This window comes from Panulirus ornatus, chromosome 11, assembly GCF_036320965.1.
Source record: "Panulirus ornatus isolate Po-2019 chromosome 11, ASM3632096v1, whole genome shotgun sequence".
NCBI classification, from domain to species: Eukaryota; Metazoa; Arthropoda; class Malacostraca; order Decapoda; family Palinuridae; genus Panulirus; species Panulirus ornatus.
The window spans coordinates 47916204-47943126 of record NC_092234.1 but is presented as its reverse complement, the minus strand read 5'-3'; the positions used below and the strand labels follow the sequence as shown (position 1 = coordinate 47943126).

Below are 26923 nucleotides of genomic sequence, written 5' to 3'. Positions count from 1 at the left end.
TTTTTTTATGAAATGAGAGAACTTATAAGAATAGTAAAGCAATCAAGAAACAAGTGATATATTTCCTAATATATCCACGATGTGGAGGGAGCATATTTATAAGATAGCGGTAAACGCTGAAAACAGCGCTAGGTAGACCACGTGATGCTCGCCACGATGTTGTGGCACATGGTTACTGTGTGGCCACTGGTAACTGAAGGCTGGACTGTTGCAATAACTGGTTTTTTTTTTTTAACTCTCTACCCTCATCTGGCAACTCAAGGGTGCACTGTTGCAATAACTGTTTTTTTTTTAGAACACTCTACCCTCATCAGTTTCCCTGCCACGCCGGCCTCATAAACTCTTTCGCTCACAAAAAGAAAACTAAAGTACTCTGTGTTAAATTACCTATCTGTTCACCTAACCCCACATAATTCCTACAGTACCAAAGTTTTCCATCCCCAAACCTCCCCAACTTCCTCGCCCTTCGTCCCGCACCCCCAATTCCCCCCACTCTATAATCAAGACTCCCTTCCCCGACCCACAAAAGCACAAACACATTAAATATACGACGAGGAGCCGGAGGAGGTAACGCAACCTCGGAGATGTCACAATCGACTGTTTTTAGCGGTTACCGCTATCTTACAACTACGCTCCCTCCACCTCTTTTTATATTCTTCTTGGTTAGATTAAGGCCTACATCACTTGTTTCTGGGCCGTTTTCCTATCATTATATGTTCTTCCATTTCATTATGGAGAAATAGTATAATACTAAACATATGGTGTAAATACCATATATGTTGTTTTTAGGCTGATGACAGCAGTAAGGAGGGATTTTTTCCCCTTTGGCTTTAAATCTTTTCCTATTGTATAAAACAATGTTCAGCAGCTCATGTGAATATAACAGGCGACTTCGAAGGCGTGAACGGCTTTATTATGGTATTTAATGGCACAATTCGTTTTTTTCATACACGTTCACTTTTTGTCTGGGTTTGGTTGGCTACGTATGGTTGTTGTACTCTTATAATCGCCCTTCTTTTTTGCTTTTGTGCATAGGACACAGTGAAATAGATTTACATAAATTTTCTATCCCTGCTTCATAACAGTCGCTGGTCACCTTTTGAAAAATTATTCCCATCCTTTAAACGTAGGAGCATTATAAGCCATGTGGGTCTATTGTGGAACAGTATTTCCATGGCATTAATTTCCTCCAATTTCTAAACTTGACTTTGTTTTCATCGCTCTTCTCCTGTTCCATGTGTCCCTGGATTACTGTGGTCTGTTCCTGTCTGGAAGACAGTAATCCATTGCTTCGGACCATTTACGTTTCTTCCATAGTTTAGTTCATGACCTGAAGACGACTGAGAACATTCGTAAATCATATTTCCTACTCAGATCTCAACACTCTTCTCATCAAGTGAAAATATAAGACCATAAAATTTTCTAAATGAGATAAGATATATATATTTGACGTAAATATAGAACGGAGAAAATGAAAAGAGTGATTAGATGAAAAATATATATTCACTCAATAATGAACGCCAGTATTTGTTTACCTCGAGCTCCTTTGACAGAAGAAGCAAGTGAGCGCGTGACACTGGAAGACCCGGCACGCCCTATCTCACCAGCTGAGAACCTGCGAATAAATACATGACATAGAAGAAGAATTGCACCAACTTGGAGAGTACGTCAGCTATGAAAAAGGGAGATGTGTAGGAACCGGAAGAACGTAAAATAAGCAAAGTGACATGAGGAAAACGTAAGTAGGATTCAAACAGGGGAGATACCATACGTCTTCTCGTAAATTCATAGGATATGGGTTTTGAGAATAACGCACTTGAATGGACTCAATGCATTTTGTAGGCTTGTATATACCTTAACACACTAACCACTCGGCTATGCTTCTCATTATAGCGAAAATTATGAGGAAATGACAATTTATTTATTAGGAAGCAACTCCCCTTCGGCTCACGTGCTTGAGCAACTAAGTATAGACCTGTCATATTCAGTCAGGCTGACATTACCCATTAGCCAACAGTTTTACCAAAGTTATTGTTACAACATGGAGTTGCTTAAACATAAATATAGTTCATATAAAGACGCACTTTCATGGGACACATAATGCCCTCCAACAGCAAGAATTTGAACCTATTACCATTTGTGTTGTAGCTTGGTACACTAACCACTTAGCTATTCTGCCCATGATAGGGCAGCATAGCTGAATGGTTAGCATACCCATCTGACAAGCATATGGAACAATGTTTAAATCCAGGCCATTATTTATTCTATGACTGTGCACATTCATATGCATGTTGTGACAATAGGTTTGGTAAAATTGCTGATTACTCGGTAATGTGAGCCTGATAGGATATGACTGGTCTGGAACCCATTGTTTATGGAATTCATATGAAGGGTATTCGATTACTAGTAAATGAATAGTCATTTCCCTATCATTGGCAGCACAGCTGAGTGGTTAGTATACCCAGTTACCATGCAAATGGTGTGGGGTTAGAATCCTTGCTATTGGACAGCGTATGTGTTCTATGAAAGTATGTGATCATATATGCACTATATTTGTGTGTGTATTTATTTATATACTCTATTTTTATGATATTGCTTTGATTCTATAACAAGGGTGAGTAGATTTTTGTACTTATGGTTTATAGTTTACTTTGTTTCATCAGTCATTAAAAATGTGCTTTTGCATTATCCTTGGTGAAATATTCTGTATGTACCATACAGCTGTATATATATGAATTTTTATCTAATAAATTAACTCACATTCATTAAGTATGTTAATGGCACAATGATAAATTGGAAATGTCTCCAGAACTGGTAACTGGATCCAGATTTGGTAAAATAGAATGTAAGGTAATTTATCACCTTATCTCTGTATTGCTGTTAACTGTAAAAGTCTATTTTAGCTCTGTATAGCTATATGCTGTAGATATTGAGTGCTTTTGTTCTGCACAGCTTGTATAAAACTTAGAGAACACAATATTGGATCTTTTTATCATAGTAAGTAATTTCATATAAGATGATAGAAGTATATAGGATTGATTAAAGTGAGGTAATACTTTCGTAAGAAAATCAGTGCTAGAATGGTGTTTAGAGAACACAATAACAGGTGTGGAGCATGATTTTAGGATTTTATACAGTATCATATAACAAAATGAATAAGGCAGTGATGGTATTTCATGGAAAACCAAGGATTAGTTACTGCAAAAAAATCATTGAGCATACAAAAACCTCATCTAATCTCCCTAGCAGTCAAGATTTATCATAATTTTCAATATTCTTGTAAAAATACATGTCATACCAATGACTGAGCACTGCAAAAATGGTGCTGAATGCTAACAAACTGATGTCACTGTGAGTAGCCATGTAATCCCCAGCACCAGACAAAGTTATCTTTACTGCCTCATTATTGCTCTCTTTTAAGAACTTAAAGGTGTGATCAGGTCACTCCTCAGTCATCTTACTTCCAAGGTGGGTAAATTTAAAGCCTCCAGCCTTTCCCTGTAACTTAGCTTTCTTTATTCTGGTACAGTCTTTGTTGCCTTCCTCTGGACCTCTCCATGAGCTCTTTTTACTTCTTTAGGTAAAGTGGCCAAACGTAAGAATGTTCTAGTTTTGGCCTTTAGCTAGCATATCAGTAGTTTTAAAATGGTTTCTCATCCATATACTTCAGAACTATTCTGATTTTTGCCTGCTGAGAGTTTGTCTCCCTAACTATTCTCCTAATGTGGAACTCTGGTGACAGGTTATGGATGATGTTGACATCCAAGTGCTTCTCATACACACAATCCTGCTAGGTAGTAATTACATTTAGGCCACCTTTTCTTATTAGTTCTTTGTGCTTCTTTAGGTTTAGTGACCTAGAAGAATATTGTGCTTTTGGCCTTATGTAAGATATGAATAGCTTGGTAAATATTTCTCTATCCATATACTTAAATGCTATTCAGATATTTACCTGCAGACAGTTTGTCTTTTAGCTATTCTCCTAATGTGGGACTCTGGTGGTTGGTGAGGGATGATGTCTATTCTCAAGTCCCTCTCAATCAAAGAATCTTGAAGCTTACTTTATGCTAGGTAATACTCATATTGAGACTATCTTTCAGTCTGTCCCATCCTCATTACTTTACATTTGCTAGGGTTGAATTTCACTAAGCACATTTAAGACCAAGCTCAGAGTCTTTTTAGGTCCCCCTTTGTAATCTAATGCAATCCTCTTTGCTCTGCACTTCTCTTATGATTTTTGCATCATCTGCAAGCATATTCAGGTAGAATTCTTTGCCCTCAGGCTAGTCATTGATTTAGATCAAGAGGAGTAATGGTCCCAGAACCGAATGCTGGGGTGCTCCACTGGTTGCTTCAACTCATTTGGAAAAGGCTCCTTTGACATATGTCCTTTGTTTCCTCCCACTGAGATAATCTTTTATCTAACAAAGGAGTTTCCACCTCATTCCTGCTTTGTGACTCAGCTTTATGATAAACCTCCTATGTGGTACAGTGTCAAATGCCTTCTTACAGTCCAGGTGCAAACACTCCATCCAGCCTTCTTTTTTGTCCAGGATGAAAGGTAATTATGTGTGTGCACATTATTGCCTATTTGGAGTTACCTATTTATGCTGTGCAGAGAGAGAGTTTTGCATTCATGGAGCCATATCACTTTGATATTTTCTACCATACAGCCTTTTAAACTTTCGTATGCTGTCAGCAGTTACTGTATTATCATTCACTGTATTAGATTTACATAGACTAAGAAATGTAACAATCTCAGACCAAACCAATGTAACACTCCACTAGTGACCTCCATCCATTTTGAGAAGGCTTCTCAGATATGTGACCATTGTTCCCTTCCTTTAAGATTAACTAATATACATCAGAAGTCTTCCTTTTTTTCTTACCTGATGATCAAGACTCCATATGGTAAGTGTCAGATGCTTTCTGACAGTTCATGTTCAAATTATTTACTCTCCATTTCTTTTGTCTAAAGTAGAGCTTAGTCTCAGAGAAGTCAAAGAAGTTCATTACACATGACCTCTTTTCTCAGAAATCATATTGTCTTTCACTTAGATAATTTCTCCTCTTCAGGAAGTCATCCATTTACTCTGTGATTATCTTTTCCAGTACCTAACAGAGCACACTTGCTAAGAAGACCTGTCTGTAGTTCAATGCTTTTTCCCCATTTTCCTCTTGTAAAGACTGGTGTGACTCTGCCCTTTTTCACTCCCTTGGCACTTTGTCATTCTCCAACACCTTGAACAGCATTCTAGTGGTTTATTAAGTGTGTCTACTTACATCTACGTCTTTTGTACATATGGTGAGATTTCAACAGGGCCACGGGCCCTGTAATGTTTTTCCATATTATCTCAGTGCTTACTAAAATCTCTTCCCCATTCTATCTCACTGGTGTTGAGACTTTAGTTCCTTCCACTGCAAACACATTTTTGACCTTGTCATTCAGTTCCTCACATATTCAAACACCATTCTTTACAATGCTTCCCTCTGAATCTTTTGATATGATTAGCTGTTCTTTAACTGACAATTTATCTCTGATGAATTCATGTGCATTACACATGACAGGTAGCGATGCTGTTTCCTGTGGGGCAGGGTAGCACCAGGAATGGATGAAGGCATGTATGTGTGCATTTATGGGCATTTATGTATATATTTGTGTATATATGGTTATAAGGTTGCAAGGCATGGGCTGTAGATAGGGTTGTGCAGAGGAGGGTGGATGTGTTGGAAATGAAATGTTTGAGGACAATATGTGGTGTGAGGTGGATTGATCGAGTAAGTAATGAAAGGGTAAGAAAGATGGGTGGTAATAAAAAGAGTGTGGTTGAGAGAGCAGAAGAGGGTGTGTTGAAATAGTTCGGACACATAGAGAGAATGAGTAAGGAAAGATTGACAGAGGGGATATATGTGTCAGAGGTGGAGGGAAGAATAAGTGGGAGACCAAATTGGAGGTGGAAGGATGGAGTGAAAAAGATCTTGAGTGATCAGGGCTTGAACATACAGGGTGAAAGGTGTGCAAGCAATAGAGTTAATTGGAATGATGTGGTATACTGGGGTCGACATGCTGTCACTGGACTGAACCGGGGCATGTGAAGCATCTGGGGTAAACCATGGAAAGGTCTGTGGGGCCTGGATGTGGAAGTGTGAATGAATGTGGCCTATTTTTTTGTTTGTCTTTTCCTGGTGCTACTTCACTGGAGGGGTGGTGGGGTGCTATTTCATGTGTGGCGGGGTGGCGATGTGAGTGGATGAAGGCAGCAAGTATGAATATGTACATGTGTATATATGTATATGCCTGTGTATGTATATGTATGTATACGTTGAATTGTATATGTGCGTGTGTGGGAGTTTATGTATATACATGTGTATGTGGGTGGGTTGGGCAATTCCTTGTTTGTTTCTTTGTGCTATCTCGCTAACGCAGGAGATGGCAATTAAGTATAAAAAATGTAAATATAGATATGAATAAATATGTTTATATGAGTCGATGTGTCATTCTTCATCTGCTTCCTGGCACTACCTGGCTGACATGAGAAATAGCGATCAAGTAAAATAATCATAGATTAATTTTATCTCTCTCTCCTCAGAAATATTAATCTTCTGTAAGATACAAAAACTTGTAAAAAAGCAGTGTGCAAATGTACAAGGGTTTAGTGGCTACTGTAGTATTATATTTTTTATTATACTTTGTCGCTGTCTCCCGCGTTTGCGAGGTAGCGCAAGGAAACAGACGAAAGAAATGGCCCAACCCCCCCCCATACACATGTATATACATACGTCCACACACGCAAATATACATACCTACGCAGCTTTCCATGGTTTACCCCAGACGCTTCACATGCCTTGATTCAATCCACTGACAGCACGTCAACCCCGGTATACCACATGACTCCAATTCACTCTATTCCTTGCCCTCCTTTCACCCTCCTGCATGTTCAGGCCCCGATCACACAAAATCTTTTTCACTCCATCTTTCCACCTCCAATTTGGTCTCCCTCTTCTCCTTGTTCCCTCCACCTCCGACACATATATCCTCTTGGTCAATCTTTCCTCACTCATCCTCTCCATGTGCCCAAACCACTTCAAAACACCCTCTTCTGCTCTCTCAACCACGCTCTTTTTATTTCCACACATCTCTCTTACCCTTACGTTACTCACTCGATCAAACCACCTCACACCACACATTGTCCTCAAACATCTCATTTCCAGCACATCCATCCTCCTGCGCACAACTCTATCCATAGCCCATGCTTCGCAACCATACAACATTGTTGGAACCACTATTCCTTCAAACATACCCATTTTTGCTTTCCGAGATAATGTTCTCGACTTCCACACATTCTTCAAGGCCCCCAGAATTTTCGCCCCCTCCCCCACCCTATGATCCACTTCCGCTTCCATGGTTCCATCCGCTGCCAGATCCACTCCCAGATATCTAAAACACTTCACTTCCTCCAGTTTTTCTCCATTCAAACTCACCTCCCAATTGACTTGACCCTCAACCCTACTGTACCTAATAACCTTGCTCTTATTCACATTTACTCTTAACTTTCTTCTTCCACACACTTTACCAAACTCAGTCACCAGCTTCTGCAGTTTCTCACATGAATCAGCCACCAGTGCTGTATCATCAGCGAACAACAACTGACTCACTTCCCAAGCTCTCTCATCCCCAACAGACTTCATACTTGCCCCTCTTTCCAAAACTCTTGCATTTACCTCCCTAACAACCCCATCCATAAACAAATTAAACAACCATGGAGACATCACACACCCCTGCCGCAAACCTACATTCACTGAGAACCAATCACTTTCCTCTCTTCCTACACGTACACATGCCTTACATCCTCGATAAAAACTTTTCACTGCTTCTAACAACTTTCCTCCCACACCATATATTCTTAATACCTTCCACAGAGCATCTCTATCAACTCTATCATATGCCTTCTCCAGATCCATAAATGCTACATACAAATCCATTTGCTGTAGTATACCACATTATTCATGATATATGTGCATTCCTCAATTTTTCTTACAGATAGACACAACATTGAACTATCAAAATGGGAAAAATATTTAGCAGAGTTTGGCAGTGCTGCAAAGGTGAGGAATCACTCTCTGATCCACCTTCTGATGCTGAGGAATGTTTACCCATTAGTGAACCTGCTACCTCATCTGTCAGCCATTCACCAGTATCTGAACAATATCCTCAAGAGGTTAATGAAAGTCCGAGCTGCATAAAACAAGTTACACCATCTGATGCCACACCACTTTTTCTCCAGTCAAAGCTACTGAAAGATCATGAAGCCTTCTTGAATTACCCAATTTTGCAAGATAAGAAAACAATGGAGTATGTTCAGAAGAGCAAGGTTAGTCTATTAGTTTGGTATTTATGGTAGAAAAGTTACAGGCTCAGTTTATATCTTCCAGTTTGTATCTTTATATATAAAAACATATCTCCATTTCCAGAGTTGTGAATGAAGCTAGATATTTCTGCTTTCATCTCTAGGAGATGACGGCTTTCATTGCTACTTTTCAATTTGGACGCAAAAGTGTTTTCTGTCTGTCTATATCGTTGATGCCTGTTCCCTTTTGGAACATTCTCAAGGGTGTGGCTGTGGCATTAGAATCTCCATAACTAGTAAACTCCAGTGCCTCTCCACAGCCTTTAGTGTCTCACCCTCAACAGGTCACTGGCAGAGGGCAAGTCTTGTGCAGTATTTGCGTAGGCTTCCATAAGACCTTGAATTAGTACTTAGCTGTTTAGCCAATTTTGATTATTTGTAATGTCATGATAGCTGCTGTTTAGTAACCTTCACAAGGATCTAGGTTCTGCAAATTTTAGCTCAGCTAATTAGCCATGTTATCTGGTCTTGAAAGAATGTCAATGGATTGAACCAGGGCATCTGTGGTAAACCATGGAAGGTTTTGTGGGGCCTGGATGTGGAAAGGGAGCTGTGGTTTCGGTGCATTATACTTGACAGCTAGAGACTGAGTGTGAACGAATGTGGCCTTTTTTGTCTTTTCCTAGCGCTACCTCCCATGCACACTTGGGGAGGGGGTGCCATTTCATGTGTGGTGGGGTGGTGGCAGGAATGGATGAAGGTAGCATGTATGAATATGTACAGGTGTATATATGTATATGTCTGTTTATGTATATGTACGTATACTTTGAAATGTATAGGTATGTATATGTGCGTGTGTGGGCGTTTATGTTTATACATGTGCATGTGGGTGGGTTGGGCCATTCTTTCGTCTGTTTCTTTGTGCTACCTTGCTAACGCGGGAGACAACGACAAAGTATAATAAAAAAAAGAAAAAAAAAAAAATATATATATATATATATATATATATATATATATATATATATATATATTATCCCTGGGGATAGGGGAGAAAGAATACTTCCCACGTATTCCCTGCGTGTCGTAGAAGGCGACTAAAAGGGGAGGGAGCGGGGGGCTGGAAATCCTCCCTTCTCATTATTTTTTTTTTTAATATTCCAAAAGGAACAGAGAACGGGGCCAGGTAAGGATATTCCCTCAAAGGCCCATTCCTCTGTTCTTAATGCTACCTCGCTAACGTGGGAAATGGCAAATAGTTTAAAAAAAAAAAAAAAAAAAAAAATATATATATATATATATATATATATATATATATTTATTTTATTTATTTATTATACTTTGTCGCTGTCTCCCGCGTTTGCGAGGTAGCGCAAGGAAACAGACGAAAGAAATGGCCCAACCCCCCCCCATACACATGTATATACATACGTCCACACACGCAAATATACATACCTACACAGCTTTCCATGGTTTACCCCAGACGCTTCACATGCCCTGATTCAATCCACTGACAGAACGTCAACCCCGGTATACCACATCGCTCCAATTCACTCTATTCCTTGCCCTCCTTTCACCCTCCTGCATGTTCAGGCCCCGATCACACAAAATCTTTTTCACTCCATCTTTCCACCTCCAATTTGGTCTCCCTCTTCTCCTCGTTCCCTCCACCTCCGACACATATATCCTCTTGGTCAATCTTTCCTCACTCATTCTCTCCATGTGTCCAAACCACTTCAAAACACCCTCTTCTGCTCTCTCAACCACGCTCTTTTTATTTCCACACATCTCTCTTACCCTTACGTTACTCACTCGATCAAACCACCTCACACCACATATTGTCCTCAAACATCTCATTTCCAGCACATCCATCCTCCTGTGCACAACTCTATCCATAGCCCATGCCTCGCAACCATACAACATTGTTGGAACCACTATTCCTTCAAACATACCCATTTTTGTTTTCCGGGATAATGTTCTAGACTTCCACACATTCTTCAAGGCCCCCAGAATTTTCGCCCCCTCCCCCACTCTATGATCCACTTCCGCTTCCATGGTTCCATCCGCTGCCAGATCCACTCCCAGATATCTAAAACACTTCACTTCCTCCAGTTTTTCTCCATTCAAACTCACCTCCCAATTGACTTGACCCTCAACCCTACTGTACCTAATAACCTTGCTCTTATTCACATTTACTCTTAACTTTCTTCTTCCACACACTTTACCAAACTCAGTCACCAGCTTCTGCAGTTTCTCACATGAATCCGCCACCAGCGCTGTATCATCAGCGAACAACAACTGACTCACTTCCCAAGCTCTCTCATCCCCAACAGACTTCATACTTGCCCCTCTTTCCAAAACTCTTGCATTTACCTCCCTAACAACCCCATCCATAAACAAATTAAACAACCATGGAGACATCACACACCCCTGCCGCAAACCTACATTCACTGAGAACCAATCACTTTCCTCTCTTCCTACACGTACACATGCCTTACATCCTCGATAAAAACTTTTCACTGCTTCTAACAACTTTCCTCCCACACCATATATTCTTAATACCTTCCACATATATATATATATATATATATATATATATATATATATATATATATATATATATATATATATATATATATATATATATATATTTTTTTTTTTTTTTTCATACTATTCGCTATTTCCCGCGATAGCGAGGTAGCGTTAAGAACAGAGGACTGGGCCTTTGAGGGAATATCCTCACCTGGCCCTCTTCTCTGTTCCTTCTTTTGGAAAAAAAAAAAAAAAAGTATATATATATATATATATATATATATATATATATATATATATATATATATATATATATATATATATATATTTTTTTTTTTTTTTTCAAACTATTCGCCATTTCCCGCGTTAGCGAGGTAGCGTTAAGAACAGAGGACTGGGCCTTTTTTGGAATATCCTCACCTGGCCCCCTCTGTTCCTTCTTTTGGAAAATTAAAAAAAAAAACGAGAGGGGAGGATTTCCAGCCCCCCGCTCCCTCCCCTTTTAGTCGCCTTCTACGACACGCAGGGAATACATGGGAAGTATTCTTAATCCCCTATCCCCAGGGATATATATATATATATATGTGTGTGGAAGAAGAAAGTTAAGAGTAAATGTGAATAAGAGCAAGGTTATTAGGTACAGTAGGGGTGAGGGTCAAGTCAATTGGGAGGTGAGTTTGAATGGAGAAAAACTGGAGGAAGTGAAGTGTTTTAGATATCTGGGAGTGGATCTGTCAGCGGATGGAACCATGGAAGCGGAAGTGGATCATAGGGTGGGGGAGGGGGCGAAAATTTTGGGAGCCTTGAAAAATGTGTGGAAGTCGAGAACATTATCTCGGAAAGCAAAAATGGGTATGTTTGAAGGAATAGTGGTTCCAACAATGTTGTATGGTTGCGAGGCGTGGGCTATGGATAGAGATGTGCGCAGGAGGATGGATGTGCTGGAAATGAGATGTTTGAGGACAATGTGTGGTGTGAGGTGGTTTGATCGAGTAAGTAACGTAAGGGTAAGAGAGATGTGTGGAAATAAAAAGAGCGTGGTTGGGAGAGCAGAAGAGGGTGTTTTGAAGTGGTTTGGGCACATGGAGAGAATGAGTGAGGAAAGATTGACCAAGAGGATATATGTGTCGGAGGTGGAGGGAACGAGGAGAAGGGGGAGACCAAATTGGAGGTGGAAAGATGGAGTGAAAAAGATTTTGTGTGATCGGGGCCTGAACATGCAGGAGGGTGAAAGGAGGGCAAGGAATAGAGTGAATTGGAGCGATGTGGTATACAGGGGTTGACGTGCTGTCGGTGGATTGAATCAGGGCATGTGAAGCGTCTGGGGTAAACCATGGAAAGCTGTGTAGGTATGTATATTTGCGTGTGTGGACGTGTGTATGTACATGTGTATGGGGGGGGGGTTGGGCCATTTCTTTCGTCTGTTTCCCTGCGCTACCTCGCAAACGCGGGAGACAGCGACAAAGTATAAAAAAAAAAAAAAAAAAAAAAAAATATATATATATATATATATATATATATATATATATATATATATATATATATATATATATATATATATATATATATATCTGGGGATTAGGGGAGCAAGAATGCTTTTCATGTATTCTATGCATGTCATAGAAAGCAACTAAAAGGGGTGGGAGCAGGGGCTGGTAATTCTCCCCTTTAGTTTTTACTTTTCCAAAAGAAGGAGCAGAGAGGGGTCTAAGTGAGGATTTTCCCTCAAAGGCTCAGTTCTCTGTTCTTGATGATACCTTAGTAAAGCAGGAAATGGCAAATATGTATGGAAAAAAGAATATGTATAATCCTGGGGATAGGAGAGAAAGAATATTGCCCATGTATTCCCTGCATTTTGTGGAAGGTGACCAAAAGGGGAGGGAGCAGGGGGCTGAAAATCCTCCCCTCCCATTTTAATTTTCCGAAAGAAGGAACAGAGAAAGGGGCCTATTGAGGATATTTCCTCTAAGGCTCAGTCCTCTGTTCTTACCCCATGGTGAAAAACATTATATGTTCAGGGACAAGAGGTCATGCATAACAGATCACTTGGATTCCTATTTACCACTGTTTTATTAGATATTAGGTCGTTAATAAAATGGAATTAAGATTTCAAGTTTATTACAATCATAATTTTATCATTTTATAAACTCAAAAGATAATTTGGTTGATGTGAAAAAGAGTTTAGGAGAAGCTAAATCTTACAAAAGATAGTGTTGAATGGAGGGCAAAAAATGAAGAATAGAAAGGGGAGTTAGTAGATGTGTTTAGAAGAAAAACATAAGGATTTGAGAGAAAATGATTTGTTAAGGTAAAGGCAATAGATGTACAAAGAAGGTTTGTGTGAAAATTGAAAGCATGTTATGGTCAAAGATGGTTGATTGCTGTTACATTAAGTTGAAATTTCTGAATAATGCAGAGGGTACTTTAAAGGTAAATATGAATGGATTATATGCAGTTAAAGGTTTATGTTTAGTGAGATTATAAGTCTGAAGTTTGTGGAATAAGAGTGGAGAAGACATTAAAAGAATTAAGTATAAAGAGCTATAATTCTACAGTAAAATAAAAAATGCAGTGTCAGATAAAGAGAATAATATCAAATGCAATTGCTTCAGCATTATATGTGTTTTCATCACTTTATTCAGTGCACAGATATTCATAGAATAAACACCATGACATGTTTAGAATTTCATAAGAAACTTTTCCTCTCTTTACAGGTTATGGTGATCATGAAGGGCTTATCAGGCTCAGGCAAGAGTCATATTGTCAGAAGAATTCAGAAAATATATAAAGATGCTGTGGTATGTTCTGCAGACTCTTACTTCATGAAGGATGGAATGTTAGTAGCAGTTGCTTCCTATATGCATTTTTTTTCCATTTCTTTGGCAAAGTAAAGATGATATGACTTTCAGGCAAAGTGTTTGCTCATTCTTTTTTTGCATCATTGCCACTTTTATTGTTGAATTTTGATAAGCCTTCAGAGTGTAATCACTTTCATGATATCCTGTGTTATATATCTATCTATCTGTCTGTCTGTGTCTCTCTCCCTCTCTATCTATTTGTCTGTCTTCATTATATCTGACCTGATGCCTTGTTCACCTAGAACTCACCTCTGAGGGAGAATGGCAGTATAGACGGAGTGGGTTATGAGTGGGTTGAGGCTTGTGCTGATTTTGGTTTCGAAGTGGATGGTGGCAAGAGCAGAGTCTAAGGAAGTCTTATATCCTGGGAGAGTGTAGCTTCAGATATTTGCATCTCTAGGATTAAAGTGTTTGTTATGTGATTTGGTGTTTGTTGGTTGGATTGGTTAGCAAGGTGAATTTGTAAATGTTTAATTTGGTGGTGGCCTTTAGAGGGGACGAAGATGTGAGTGATGTTGTATGGTTGTATTTTTTTTATTGTTTTGTGGTGGTGGTGGTGTGTGTGTGTGTGTGTGTGTGTGTGTGTGTGTGTGTGTAGGGATATTTTATTTACATTCTGTGTGTAGTGATTCTTTTTGTTGTGCAGATTTGGTGCTTGCTAATGCTTTTAGTGTATTCATTTTATGTGACTTCATATTGTTGATGTTATCTGTGTGTTCTATGAATGTCATATGTGTGTCAGATATGATATCAAGAATGTATGGGTTAGGTGTTTAGTGAGTGGTATTAGTTGATTGAATAGTGTGATGTTTAGATGTGCTTTCAGATTTCTTGTCATTATAAAGAGTTATGGATAGAGTTTTGTTTGAGCCAATAATGTTCTGTGGTTTGGTTATATTATTGGTGTGTGATTGTTACCTGTTGGATTTTGGTGTGTTGAAGAGGTTTTGGAAGAGTCCTCTGAGTATAAGAGAAAGATAGAGTGTAGGGTCGGGAGTAAAATGTCTTGGAGGATCATTATGATGATTGCTGAGAAAGAACAGATCCCTAGGGGATGTCATAGGGGAACTTCCTTGTGATGGATAGGGTTTAGGTATTTTTGACTTGGGCTTATTGATTATTGCACATATGCATACAGATACAAGTTAGAGTCCTTGAGAATGTGGAGTTGAAAGCCATGCTATTAAAAAGATATGACTTAGGATATTCTTACACAGATGAGTTTCTGTGTATGACATTTTGTATTGTTGTTATGATTCAACATTCCTTATGCTTTTCAGATACCAATTCAAGAGAGAGGAGCTCAAGGATGCTCATAAATCATGCCAGCAGAAAGCACAAAATGCTGCACAAAGAGGTTGTCACATTATTGTGATTGACAACACCAATGTTCAGGCTTGGGAAAGTAAATATTATCTTAAATTGACAAAAGAGTACAATTATACACCTCTGATCCTGGAACCTCAAACACCATGGGCTATGGACCCCAAAGAACTTGCTGAGAGAAATAGTCATGGTGTTAGTGAAGATATTTTAGCAAAGAAGGTAATACTGTGCTTTTAAGTAGTACAAAACCATTTTTTATTTTCTAGTTGCAAAATGGCTTACTATTACCTGGTACAAATCTGTGTTGGCCTTCAGTTATGAATTCATTGTTAATGTGTTGCTTGAATATTTGACATGATAAACTGTGGGGCCTCATTATGGAGAGTGGGCTGTGGTTTTGATGCATTACTCATGGAGAACATTTAGGTTGCCGTAAATGGGACCTAAGAGATTGATAACATTAAGAGACAGTTACAGACAGAAGGAAAACAATACAAGACAGTAACAGGCAGAAGGAAAAAACAATGAAAACCTAAAAGAATGGGAAAATGATAGGAATTGAATGATTGTGTCTGTGTGTGAAACATTTGTTGAAATGCCGGTCGCACTGCATATTGAATAGAACTTTGAAAAAGGTCTGTTATCCATTAGTAGGAAATAGGTTGATTCCATTGCTTCTTCACTTTTCTCTCTGAAGTGTTTCAGTGGTTGACAAAGGCCATCTGTATCTGATTGAGTGTGAGTGAAGGTTTGTGGAAAGACTTGTTGTGACGATTTTATGACATTATTTTCCAGCTGAAAGACTATCAACCAGTCCTACCTCTGTACTACTGGTGGTTCCTGAATGAAGCAGATTCAAAGAAGGTGTCCATGATGGTACAGGAATGGTTGAGGAGGGCCCTCCAAGTACGTAGATTTTTCCAAGACTTCACAGACAGTACAAATCTCACATCTGATGAAGGTACTTTCTGCAACTTATTAAAGACTGGTTTTTAAGGTGGAGTTGATTATATTACTTTTTCTTGAATAATCAAGTTACCAAAATTATCTCTTTTTTATATTTACTTAAATACTGTAGTATCAGAAGTTTGGAATCCAAGCCAGGGGAGCATTGTTTCTCAACTGCTCAGTCATTTTGTTTCTGGCATGACCATGCAGAAGCATGAAAAGGTGAGCAGTTACTATAAAGAGAAAGTTGTAAGTGCATGCAATATTTAACTTGTCAGCTAAGGCACTGACTAGTGTTATTTGATAAAGTGCATAAACGGGAGGGTTACACCATCTTCTTGTGACTGCATATTTAGCCAGTTAAAGTTCAAGTAAGCCAAAATGTGATCCAAGACCACCGTTGAGAGATAATTACAGTGCTTAATTCATGTGAACATATCATTTGTCACTATAGCAAACCCAGCACATCCCTTCAGACTCATACCCAAGGTAAGCTAGTTTTGCTTCTTCACCCATAAATGTTTACAGACTTTACTAACTTATAATGTATTTTTCCATCCTAGAATGTATTTCTTAATGTATATTTGTTGTGAGTGATTATTCTGTAATATAAACTAGGAGAGAGAGAGAGAGAGAGAGAGAGAGAGAGAGAGAGAGAGAGAGAGAGAGAGAGAGAGAGAGAGAGAGAGAGATGATTATGTATTTTTCATGCTTGGTAGAGGACAGTGGATATTACATGGTGATTCTTGGCCAGTCTCCAAGCTGCATTACACATACAAAGGAATTCAAGCAGTAACAGACCATTAGGGTCCTTTGGAGGCTGTTTGTGATTTTGAAGGATATTGGAAAGTCACAGATTAATTCGGTAAAAGTAAAGAGGTGTGCAGATTTTTCAAAGATAAAAATCTGCAAACTGTTGATGAGACTAAGGAGCTGAAAATGATGTTATTCATGGGTTTGAATTGAAGGTTATAAAGTTTATTCTTAATGTATGTATAGTACCACTTCTAACCATTCTAATTGGGAGATCATTTGATTTAGCTATCATTTAATAATTCTACTAGCTTCATCTAAGTGAGTTATATGGGATTTGTAAACTCTTAAGTTTACTATTCTCGCATGGTGTATAGGATGATTTTTTAAGGAAAATCTGATGAGGGCAGTATTATTGACATCAATAAAGTGGACTATGAGGTTATGAATGGATTGACTGTTGCTCAGTTAGTTTTGGTTCTAATGTGTGATGCTAAAGCCTCTTGTGACCTGGCATCTTATAAAACTGATTGTCAGTGACTCACTTCTACTCATGCTTTATAAGATATTAATGATTCTGATTTACAGGAATTGTGAAGTATAGTGAGATGTATCTGTATTTCCTTGAGAATCCTTTATGCAAGCATTTGTTTATTATAATCCCCAAGGTCAAGCAAGACCTTTTTCTATTTGGTCTTCAGGGAAACTGCTGTTGAGCCAGAGTCATTCTCTTTGTCTTAGGCTTAAACATGCATGAGAATCTGAACCTAAGAAGAGGTTTGTTAGTTAATGTTACAAATCTTAGAAAAAAGCTTTGGTGACATGAGCTGCCTTCAGGTAATTTAAATAGATGTACCATTACACTTATTTTGTATGATGAGATCTAAGTGAAATAATGAATCTTAAACTGTTTTGAGCTATATTCAGATCACTAAACTTATGTATGAAAGGATTAATAGAAGAATAATGTAACCAAGATATTTACTGTGCATCAGAAGAAAACAAGTAGTGAGTGCTAATCCTCCTCTAAGGCTCAGGCTGGAGTGTCTAAATGTGTGTGGATGTAATCAGGATGAAGAGAAAGGAGAGATAGGTAGTATGTTTGAGGAAAGGAACTTGGATGTTCTGCCTCTGAGTGAAAAAGCTTAAGGGTAAATGGGAAAAATGGTGTGGGAATGTATTAGGAGTAAAGTTGGGAGCAGTGAGAGGACAAGGGCTAAGGAAGGAATAGCCCTACTGCTGAAGCAGGAGATGTGGGAATGTATGAAAGAATGTAAGGAAGTGAGATCTAGACTGATGTGGGTAAAAATGAAAGTGGAAGTCAGGAGATGGTTGCGTATTAGTGCTTATGCACCTGGCCATGAGAAGAAAGATCACGGAGGGCGAGTGTTTGGGGAGTAGCTGAGTGAGTGTGTCAGCAGTTTTGATGCAAGAGACTGGGTATTAGTGATGGGTGATGTGAATGCAAAGGTGAATAATGTGGCAGTTGAGGGGAGACACATTATTTTTGGATTGGAAGATCATACACCAGATAAGGAAGAAAGGGAAAAGAAGAAGGAAATGTATATTGAAAGAATGATGGAAGCTATAGAACTGCTAGAAGTGTCCTCCATGATAAAGGAAAAGAGAAGAATTGGAGGTTATACCTAAGATGTAAGGGGGTGATCCAGCTATGGTTGTTTGATGTAAAGTCATTAAGCCAGGAAGTACTTAGAAAGGTTAAGAATCTTGAGAGCATGGTGGAATTCATTGGCATATTCATCAAGTGTATACATGTATTCACTCGTATAAACATGGATAATGAGAACCTTGTATGCCATTCACCACTTGGAAGAATTGATCATGTAATGCTCAAGTTTGAATGTGTGGTAAAAGAGAACATTAAAAGAGCAGAGGTGAGAAAGGAAATAAAGATGACATATAATCATGGAGACTTCACAAACCTTAGTCATTTCTATGATAATGTAGATAAGGAAATGGAATTTAAGAATTAGGAACCAGAGCATTGAGTGGTTCTGTGAAATTTACAGTGAAGGAATAGAAGCCTCAAATATTTTGGGAACATTAAGGATGAGAAAGGAATGTCTGTTCAAAGACATCATGAAGCAGAAGAGCTTCAACATGTGTAGTGATGAAGACACCCAGTCCTTGTTTTATGTGGGATCATATATGCAAAATCACTCGTATGCAAGGAATCTACTTTTATCAGTCCCTCTTTTTCATGTGGTCAAAATTTACTACTGTGCTGGTGTGTGCCATAGAAAGTGCACCAAAACTTCTTTGAGGATTGGCAGGTGGAATAAGCATGGGTCCTAGGTGAAGCATACCACATTCTTGCCAGAGAGTCTGTCTTACACTTTCTATGGTTGTGTGGGGATCTGTGTTGCTTGTTCAATTTGGGTATACCTGCTAGTGTGATTTTCTTGCAACCCGCTGAGTTTATTAATATGGCATTCAAACCTCCAGCAACATTTTCTACTTTCGAACCTGCAATTCAATGGAATAGAACGTCTCTGACCTTAGAAACGAAGTTAGAAACCTTACAATGTGCTGATGCTGGTGAGGGAATATCAGCTTGGTGGAAAGGGCACCAAAGCTTCTGTAAGGATTGGCAGATGGAAAAAGTGTGGGTCATGGGTGGAGTTTGCCACTTTCCTGTCTGTGAGTCAGTCTCACAGTTACTTCTACTATGTGCGAACCTATGCAGTTTGGATATACCAGCTAATATGATTTTCTTGCAACCCACCCTGTTAATATGTCATTCAAACATCCAGCACCATTTTCAACCCCAGCATTTGAATGTAAGAGAACTTCTGTTAACCTTAGAAATGAAGCTAAAAATCTTACAACACCCTGGTGCTTGTGAGAAAATGTCAGCATGGTAGAAAGTGTGCCAAAATTTCAGTGGGAGTTGATAGGGGCTGTAAGTGTGGGTCATGGGTGAAGCATGCCAAATTCCTGTCATTGGGTCAGTCTTGCAGTTACTATTGCTGTGTGCGGATCTGTCCTACTTGTGTGATTTGAGTATACCTGCTAATGTGATTTTCCTACAACCTGCTGTATTTATGTTTTTAACATGGCCTCCACACAGCCAGCTACATTGTCTTTACATAAATGTTTGTAAATCTTCAGGGCTTTGGGCATGAGCTGAAGGTTACTAAGACTTCTTTTCTTCTTCACCTCATGCTTATGTACAAGAAGTGCATTTTTCCCCATAAGTAGATTTCTAACCTTTGTAGTTACTTTGGCAGAACACTGTACTTAGAATATTTTTTGGATTCTTCTTTGTATTTCAGATTGTATTCACCCAGGTTGAAAGCATGCTCAAGTGCTGACGTTTCCTCGTCAGCATCAGTGAACTGTAAGGTTTCCAACTTTGTTTCTAAGTTCAGAGAGGTTCTGTTCCATTTACCCACTGATTTTAGGGTAAGACAAGATGTTGTTGGATGTTTGGATGCTGTATTAACTAGCACAAATACAGTGGATTGCAGAAAAATCACAGTAGCATGTATGCTCAAATCACACAAATAGCACTGCACACAGTAGTGGTACCTGCAAAACTTACATTTTCCACACAGGACCCACACTTACTCCACCTGCCTACCCTCACTGATGTTTTGGTGTGCTTTCTACCATCCTGATGCTCCCTCATCAGCATTAGGGCACTGTAAAATTTCTAACTTTGTTTCTAAGAAGAGAGGTTCTCTATTTAACTGCTGGCCATTGGTTAGTTGTTGCTGGATGTTTGGATGCTGTAAAAACACTGGATTGCAGGAAAAATCACCTAAGCAAGTATACTCAAATTGCACAAGTAACACAGATCCAAACAAATTGGAGGTAACTGTGAGACTAACTCACTGGCGAGAATGTTACTCGTGAAGAGGAGTTGCAGAAGGTTGAAGTATGTTTTATGATGTGTGTAACCATAAGTATTTGATGGTAAATATGAGTAAAAGTAAAGTACACTCAGTCCTCATTTTATGCAAGATCACTATATGCAATACATATTGATATGATGCAGGGAACCTACTTCTACCAGTCTCTCTTTTCGTGCCAGTCCTCACAGAAGTTTTAGCAGACTTTCTACCGCACACACCTGCGTGTTAGCAAATTTTGTCAGCACAAAAAGAGAGACTGGTAGAAGTAGGTTCCTTGCACAATATCAATATGTACTGCATATAGTGATCCTGCATAAAATGAGGACTGAGAGTACTTTACTTTTACTCACATTTACCATCAATTACTTATGCTTACACACATCTAAAACACACTTCAACTTTCTGCAACTCCTCTTCACTCCCAGTAAACAACATAGTCTCATCTGCAAATAAGCTTGGCACCATATCTCACCACCATATTTTCTGTATCCCCCTTTCCTAGCTTTACTCTTATCACTCTGTCCATATGTAATGGTAAAAAGCCATAGTAACATACCCACATATGTACAGAAGCTTTCACTCACCTCTCCATCCACTCTTACACACAAATTTGGTTTTCCATAGAAGGCTATCACACCATCCAGCAGTTGTCCCATCACCCCATATATCCTTAACATGTCCCAAAAAGCATTCCACTTGACTGTCATATGCTTTCTTCAGATCCATAAAAGCTGCATTCAGTTTCTTAGCTATTGCTGGATATTGTTCCAGTCATTCTCACCACAAAAATCTGATCCACACATCCCTTGCCCTTCCTAAAACCCACTTGCTCTGTCACTTATTCTGCATTCTGTTACTTCCATCACTCTATCAATCAACACTTGTATACACTTTTCATGGTATACTTATCACACGTATTCCCCTATAATTGCCACATACATCCTTAGTACCTTTTCCTGTGAATGAAAGAGCAATATTAGCTTTCACCCAATCCTCAGGCACAACCTTCTGCTTCCTGGCTAATATCAATGTATCCACTGTCACACTTTTTCTCAAAAATTTAGAATTTCAACTGTAATCCCATCCACTCCAGGTGCCTTTCCTACCTTCAACCTCATTATCGCCCTTTTACCCCACTTCATGCCATACGCCCCCTCCACTTGAATTTTTCTTCCAGCCTCATTACCCATGCTTGTAATAGCTGCTGTTGTACCTTCTTCCACATTTAGCCATATGCCTTTTTCTCCTCTTTCACAGCATTTCTAATATCTAGCGCTAATCCACTATGCATTTCCACTTTTATTCTTATATCTCAAAATCATGTATCCAACTACTAATTCTACAACCTTTAGCTGTCTTTCTTTAAACATTTTAAACACCTCATTCACACATCACTGCATCCTTACATTTACTGCAGATTCTTTTAAACTTTCTGTCATCCATCTTTCATACTTTTCCTTGCCTTCTTTTTGATTCATCTTCTTGCTTGCCAGCATTTTTACCTCTCTATTCTTTTTTATGCCATACTTCCACTTCTCCTAGATCCTTACCTCCACAAGAACTGCAGAATGGTCAGAATCTCCAAAGAAGCCTCTCACAACTCTAGCATCCAGCACAACATTTCTCAGTCTTTCATTTGCTCCCATATAGTCAATCAAACCTTTTGTTTTTCTCTCCCATCATTTCTTATCCATGTATATGTGTGGATCATATTGTGCTGAAAAATTGTTTACTAGGAATAAACCTTTCTCTGCACAAACATCCTCAAGATAACTTCCATTCTAATTTACTCCAGGCTTTCCTCATTTACCAACTATATTGCCAGTTTCATCACACCCCACCTTTGCATTCATAATACCCATTACAGCCACCTTTCTCTCCTCCAACCATTTTACAGTGATTCAAATTTCTCCAGAGATGCTTCATTTCAGCTTTGCACAGCCTTCATTTTCACAGGTGTATGTACACATACCCATGCATAATTCTTATTCACAATTCCAATCTTTCCTCTCACTCTCACTATTCTGATCTATTCCATACATGCTATGTGACACTTTCCCGTACCTTTCATTGAAAGCACAATTGTACACCCTTCTTTCCCTTTTACCCGATAATTTTCATTTATTCCTCTCCATTCCACACCTCCATCCATGCCCTCTCATGACTTGCAATCATCATTTCCATTTTTGCTCCATACAACCAGTCCAAGATATTGGTTTCCCTAACCCCATCACATCTAGACTATAACTTCTAAATGTCTCCACAAGCTCCTTCCTTTTACTCTCATTAGTCATCCCATCAACATTCAGAGCCATTACCCTCAACTTTTCATCCCTTTTCATTTCCTGGCATAACTGGTGGACTCACAGTGCCTTTTCTCAGCCTTTGGTGCCTCACCCCTAGCAGAGGGTGACTCCAGAGCAGTGATTCCCAGAGGCAGCAGGGCTCTCAGATTGCCCCAAAAGCACACCTTAAGTGTTTAATGGAGTTGGACAGCACCTCCCCATTTGGTTTCACCCCAAAAAGTGCACTAACAAGGTCACCATGGGAATTCTAACTTTTCCTAATCATTGAGTTCTTGACTGCAGTAAAAACATCTCTTAACTTCATTGGTTACTATAGTGCCATTGCACAAAGCAGTTGTTAGTTATAGGTAATATGTAAGAATGGAAGTAGGATAAAGTTAAGTGACATATGTTTCATGATGTTTGCCATCAGATGGTAGGGAGAGTTTAATGCAATCTTGTTAGTCTCTTGGTTGTAATAAGTTCTCAGTTGAAATAAGAGTAAATATAGTGTCAATCTAGGAAAATGGTGTTTTGTTTGGAAAAATGGGAATAACAGAGGACCTCTTGGAGATTTGGATTTTATGATGACATTTTTTTTTATTGCTGGTAGTATAATGAAATGTACAAATATTAATGTTGCATTTCTGTTTAACATGTAACTGAAAAGGTATTGATAAATTCCTTTTCAGAGATACTGGATTACTATTCCAAGAATACTGAGTTTGGTGGGTATAAAGTTCTTCATGCTACAGCCAAGGTTAGCAAAAGAGGTAAGGCACCCAATGCAATGGAGTATATAGATAGTCCTTTAGTTAGAAAATCCATTGGCAAGTGCTTTAGTTTGCACATTATAGGATATGTAATCACTCCGAGGACGTTTGGTGCAAGACTAAAGTTAGGAGAGAGTGAGTTGGAATTATGGGACATGAATGATAATGAAACTGAAACAGAAGAAACTACACGGCTTACAACATCTAGTAACACAGAAAAGCTCTCCACATGTGTGAAGGAGTCTTCTAATGTAGTAGAAACAGAATCAGATAACAATATTGATTGTAAAAAGAAAGGAAAATTACAAATGCTAGAATGCCATCCTACAGTCTCTATTATTTCTCCAGAGCTAAAGAATGACAGGTTTTTCCCGACTTCAGGCAAGGGAAGTCGTGCACATTTGACCCTTGGTTGTGCACCAAATGTTCATGCAAGAACCACTGGTTTTGATTTGATAAATGTTATCTCTTGTGAACAAAGAGTAAAGGAAATTGAAAAATCTGGTGATACTGAATCATGTAAGAATAAGGTAGAAACATATTCCATTACTGAGGGTGTCCTGAAAACTTATGGAAAAGGCATCTGGGTTATATACCCTGAACAAGAAATGGTTGTTAGTTCTCTTTTTTCAGCATTTTATTGAGAATGTAATGTCACTGATGTAAATGAATTTAGAGAGTGATTTCCAAATCTTCCGTTTTGAAACTGGACTGAATGTTCCTCAGAGCCTATGCATGACAGGGCGTGTCATACAAGTTGTTTTCAAGTTTAGAATGTTCTGTAGAAAGGAATAAGGTCAGCATATTAGAAGTAAAGATATATGTCACTGAGGACATATGTGACGTATGTTGCTGCCCATGCCATCTCAGCTAACATAAAGAAAAATATGTAACTGAGCTCATATATAACAGCATATATTTTACCTATTCTATCTAGGTATGTAAGGTTTGCTTACGGATGATGCCTGTTGAAGCTACTTGGTATGTAACTTTTTGCCTACAAAAAAGGACTTTCTTAGTTGATAACTATAACTGTATTTGAAACTCACATTGTGGAGCATGAAAGTAAGAAATCTAGGGTTCGCACTTAGAGGTTTTTAATGGAGAAAGGTGGGATCTGTCTCCACTGCAGGCAGTTTTGTGTAGGTTTACTGATGGAGTTGTATGCACGATTTGTTGGCATGGAGTGAACAGCCACCTTGAACTCTTTTTGCCTTTACTGTGACACTGAGGATTGTAAGACTTGGTTACATTTTTGGAAATGAACATCTCCATAATCACATAGTCAAACATATTGTTAGGGAAGTGAAACCTCTTAATTATATGCTTTTGATTGTATCTAAGGAGAAAAGGTGCATGTTTAGGTACATATGGCTGAGTGGAGTTAGGAAGATACTCATATACCAGTTTTTAAACATTTCTGTTCCTAGCCATCTTAGATTATGTATTGAAAAGCTAGCAAGAATGCCAGAACATACAGATTTCTCACTGGTTCATCCATCAGATAGATGAGGCAGTTTTGTACAAACAAAAACATGATAAAAAGAAAAAGTTGTCAAAGTATTCTTTATGGGAAAAATAAAAGGAAAGAAAAATTTAGAAGTTAGATAACAAGGCTAACAGTGAAGAAGTCAGACAGATAATAGAAAATTTTGCGGGTTGCTTGGGTTTTAAGAATATGAGCTCAACCAACAAATGAGTTTCATTTTTTACATGTTGCTAAAGAGAGGATTGTGATGAAAAAATCTCTTTTCTTGTAGTACATGAAGTGCTTTCATTGGCATTTATTGCTGTTTTATTTACTGCATTACCAGCAGTATATTTTTTAGTTGCATTTTGCCCTTCCCATTATGCAGAAAGCAAAAACCTTACAAAAAATAAGATTTGGCTGTCTTGATGCATAACCTGAGTGAGTCTTATGGTGTTGGTAACATGCCCATATGCTGTTTACATATACTGTTCTATAAACAACTAACATTTAGAACCTGCTTTAGGTGTACAAAACACTGTTCAGATTATATTCTCTAGTCCATATGTGTAATATCTGCGTAGATCCTTAATCTGCACAGTACTTGTTTCTAAGGATTGTATTGTACTGAACAGAATATAAGAAATCTGTAAACTTCCAAGATAGGTGTTGCTGCATATTTAAGATTACCATGAGCTTCCTTTATCAGGGTTGGCCTCTCTGGTTACTATACATCATTGTAACCCATGCCACTATCCATATTGTCTAGATGCCTGGTAGTAAAGCTCCATATGCTTTTCTCAGTTATTTGTGTAATATTTCCATAAAAGCTGCTTTTATAATTATACTGACATTTAGAAAGCATACTAGTGATAATGATGGGTGTAGCAACTGCAGTGGATAAAATGCAAAACCTTTCTTGTTCCTCTTCTGTTGCCTCAGCCTAAGCCTGTGCCTGATACAACTCCCAATACTGGTATGTAATTGCAAACTTCTACCATAACCTACACAATCATTTTGGAAGTTTAAACAAGGAAGGGTTTTGAGTAAGTATTATACAGTAATTTCAGTAAAATGTTATTAGGTGTTTTATATATTACATATTTACATATTTCTATACTACAAACAATTAACATTAGAACCAGTACTGTTTTAGGTATACAAAAAATTGTTTTAAGGTTATGGTATATTCAGACCACGGTCTGTGTCCCCTATTTCTAAAGTCCACTAATAGGATTATTGATATTTTACTCGTACCTTACAGAAGGAATTGTTTGTCTGAATTGTTATACTCTGCCTCAGTTGAGGACATCTTATGTTTGTGTTAATAGTACAAATTTATTTTAATACATAGTAGCCCTTCCTTTTTCAAATGAGTCTTCCTTTTTATCTAATGAGAATTTTACAGAAATAGAGTTAGTGGGCAAGTAGTAGCGTACTAAAACAAGTTTACTGGCTTCTTCTGCTGCAGCCTGGTGTTTGCCAGTCACAAGAGTATTTTAGCTGGATGTTATCAAGAGTTCTTGAAGTAAATTTTTCTTTCAGGTGACAGCTGTTCTTAATTATTTTTTCTGTAAGAAACTCATTATTCCTCATAACTTAATCTCATAACTTAATTCCTCCTGCTGCACCTTCAGTTTCCTATACTTATACTTCATGTGTGCATTAAAGGAGTGGAAATTTATTGGTAATAGAGATGAACCACTAAATCTCTCAGTGAAGTTTTTTGTCCATTATTGTACAACTTATGTTTTTGA

The 26923-nt window shown here is 38.4% G+C and overlaps 1 protein-coding gene across 1 annotated transcript; it reads left to right on the top strand.

The window, feature by feature from the left end:
* The first annotated feature begins 1558 nt into the window (after positions 1-1558).
* Positions 1559-24514, top strand: LOC139751479 (2',3'-cyclic-nucleotide 3'-phosphodiesterase-like). Its single transcript, XM_071666931.1, has 6 exons — positions 1559-1738; positions 8042-8372; positions 13592-13713; positions 15016-15280; positions 15857-16022; positions 23618-24514. The coding sequence occupies exons 2-6, from the start codon at positions 8067-8069 to the stop codon at positions 24340-24342; spliced, it is 1584 nt and encodes a 527-aa protein (XP_071523032.1). The 5' UTR covers positions 1559-1738; positions 8042-8066; the 3' UTR covers positions 24343-24514.
* Positions 24515-26923: the final 2409 nt, after the last annotated feature.

Excerpts from the sequence above, each read along its gene's own strand:
- LOC139751479 (XM_071666931.1), top strand. The coding sequence starts at position 8,067 with ATGGGAAAAATATTTAGCAGAGTTTGGCAGTGCTGCAAAGGTGAGGAA. Across the intron at positions 8,373-13,591 it reads AGTATGTTCAGAAGAGCAAG|GTTATGGTGATCATGAAGGG; the intron begins GTTAGTCTATTA and ends CTCTCTTTACAG. Across the intron at positions 13,714-15,015 it reads TACTTCATGAAGGATGGAAT|ATACCAATTCAAGAGAGAGG; the intron begins GTTAGTAGCAGT and ends TATGCTTTTCAG.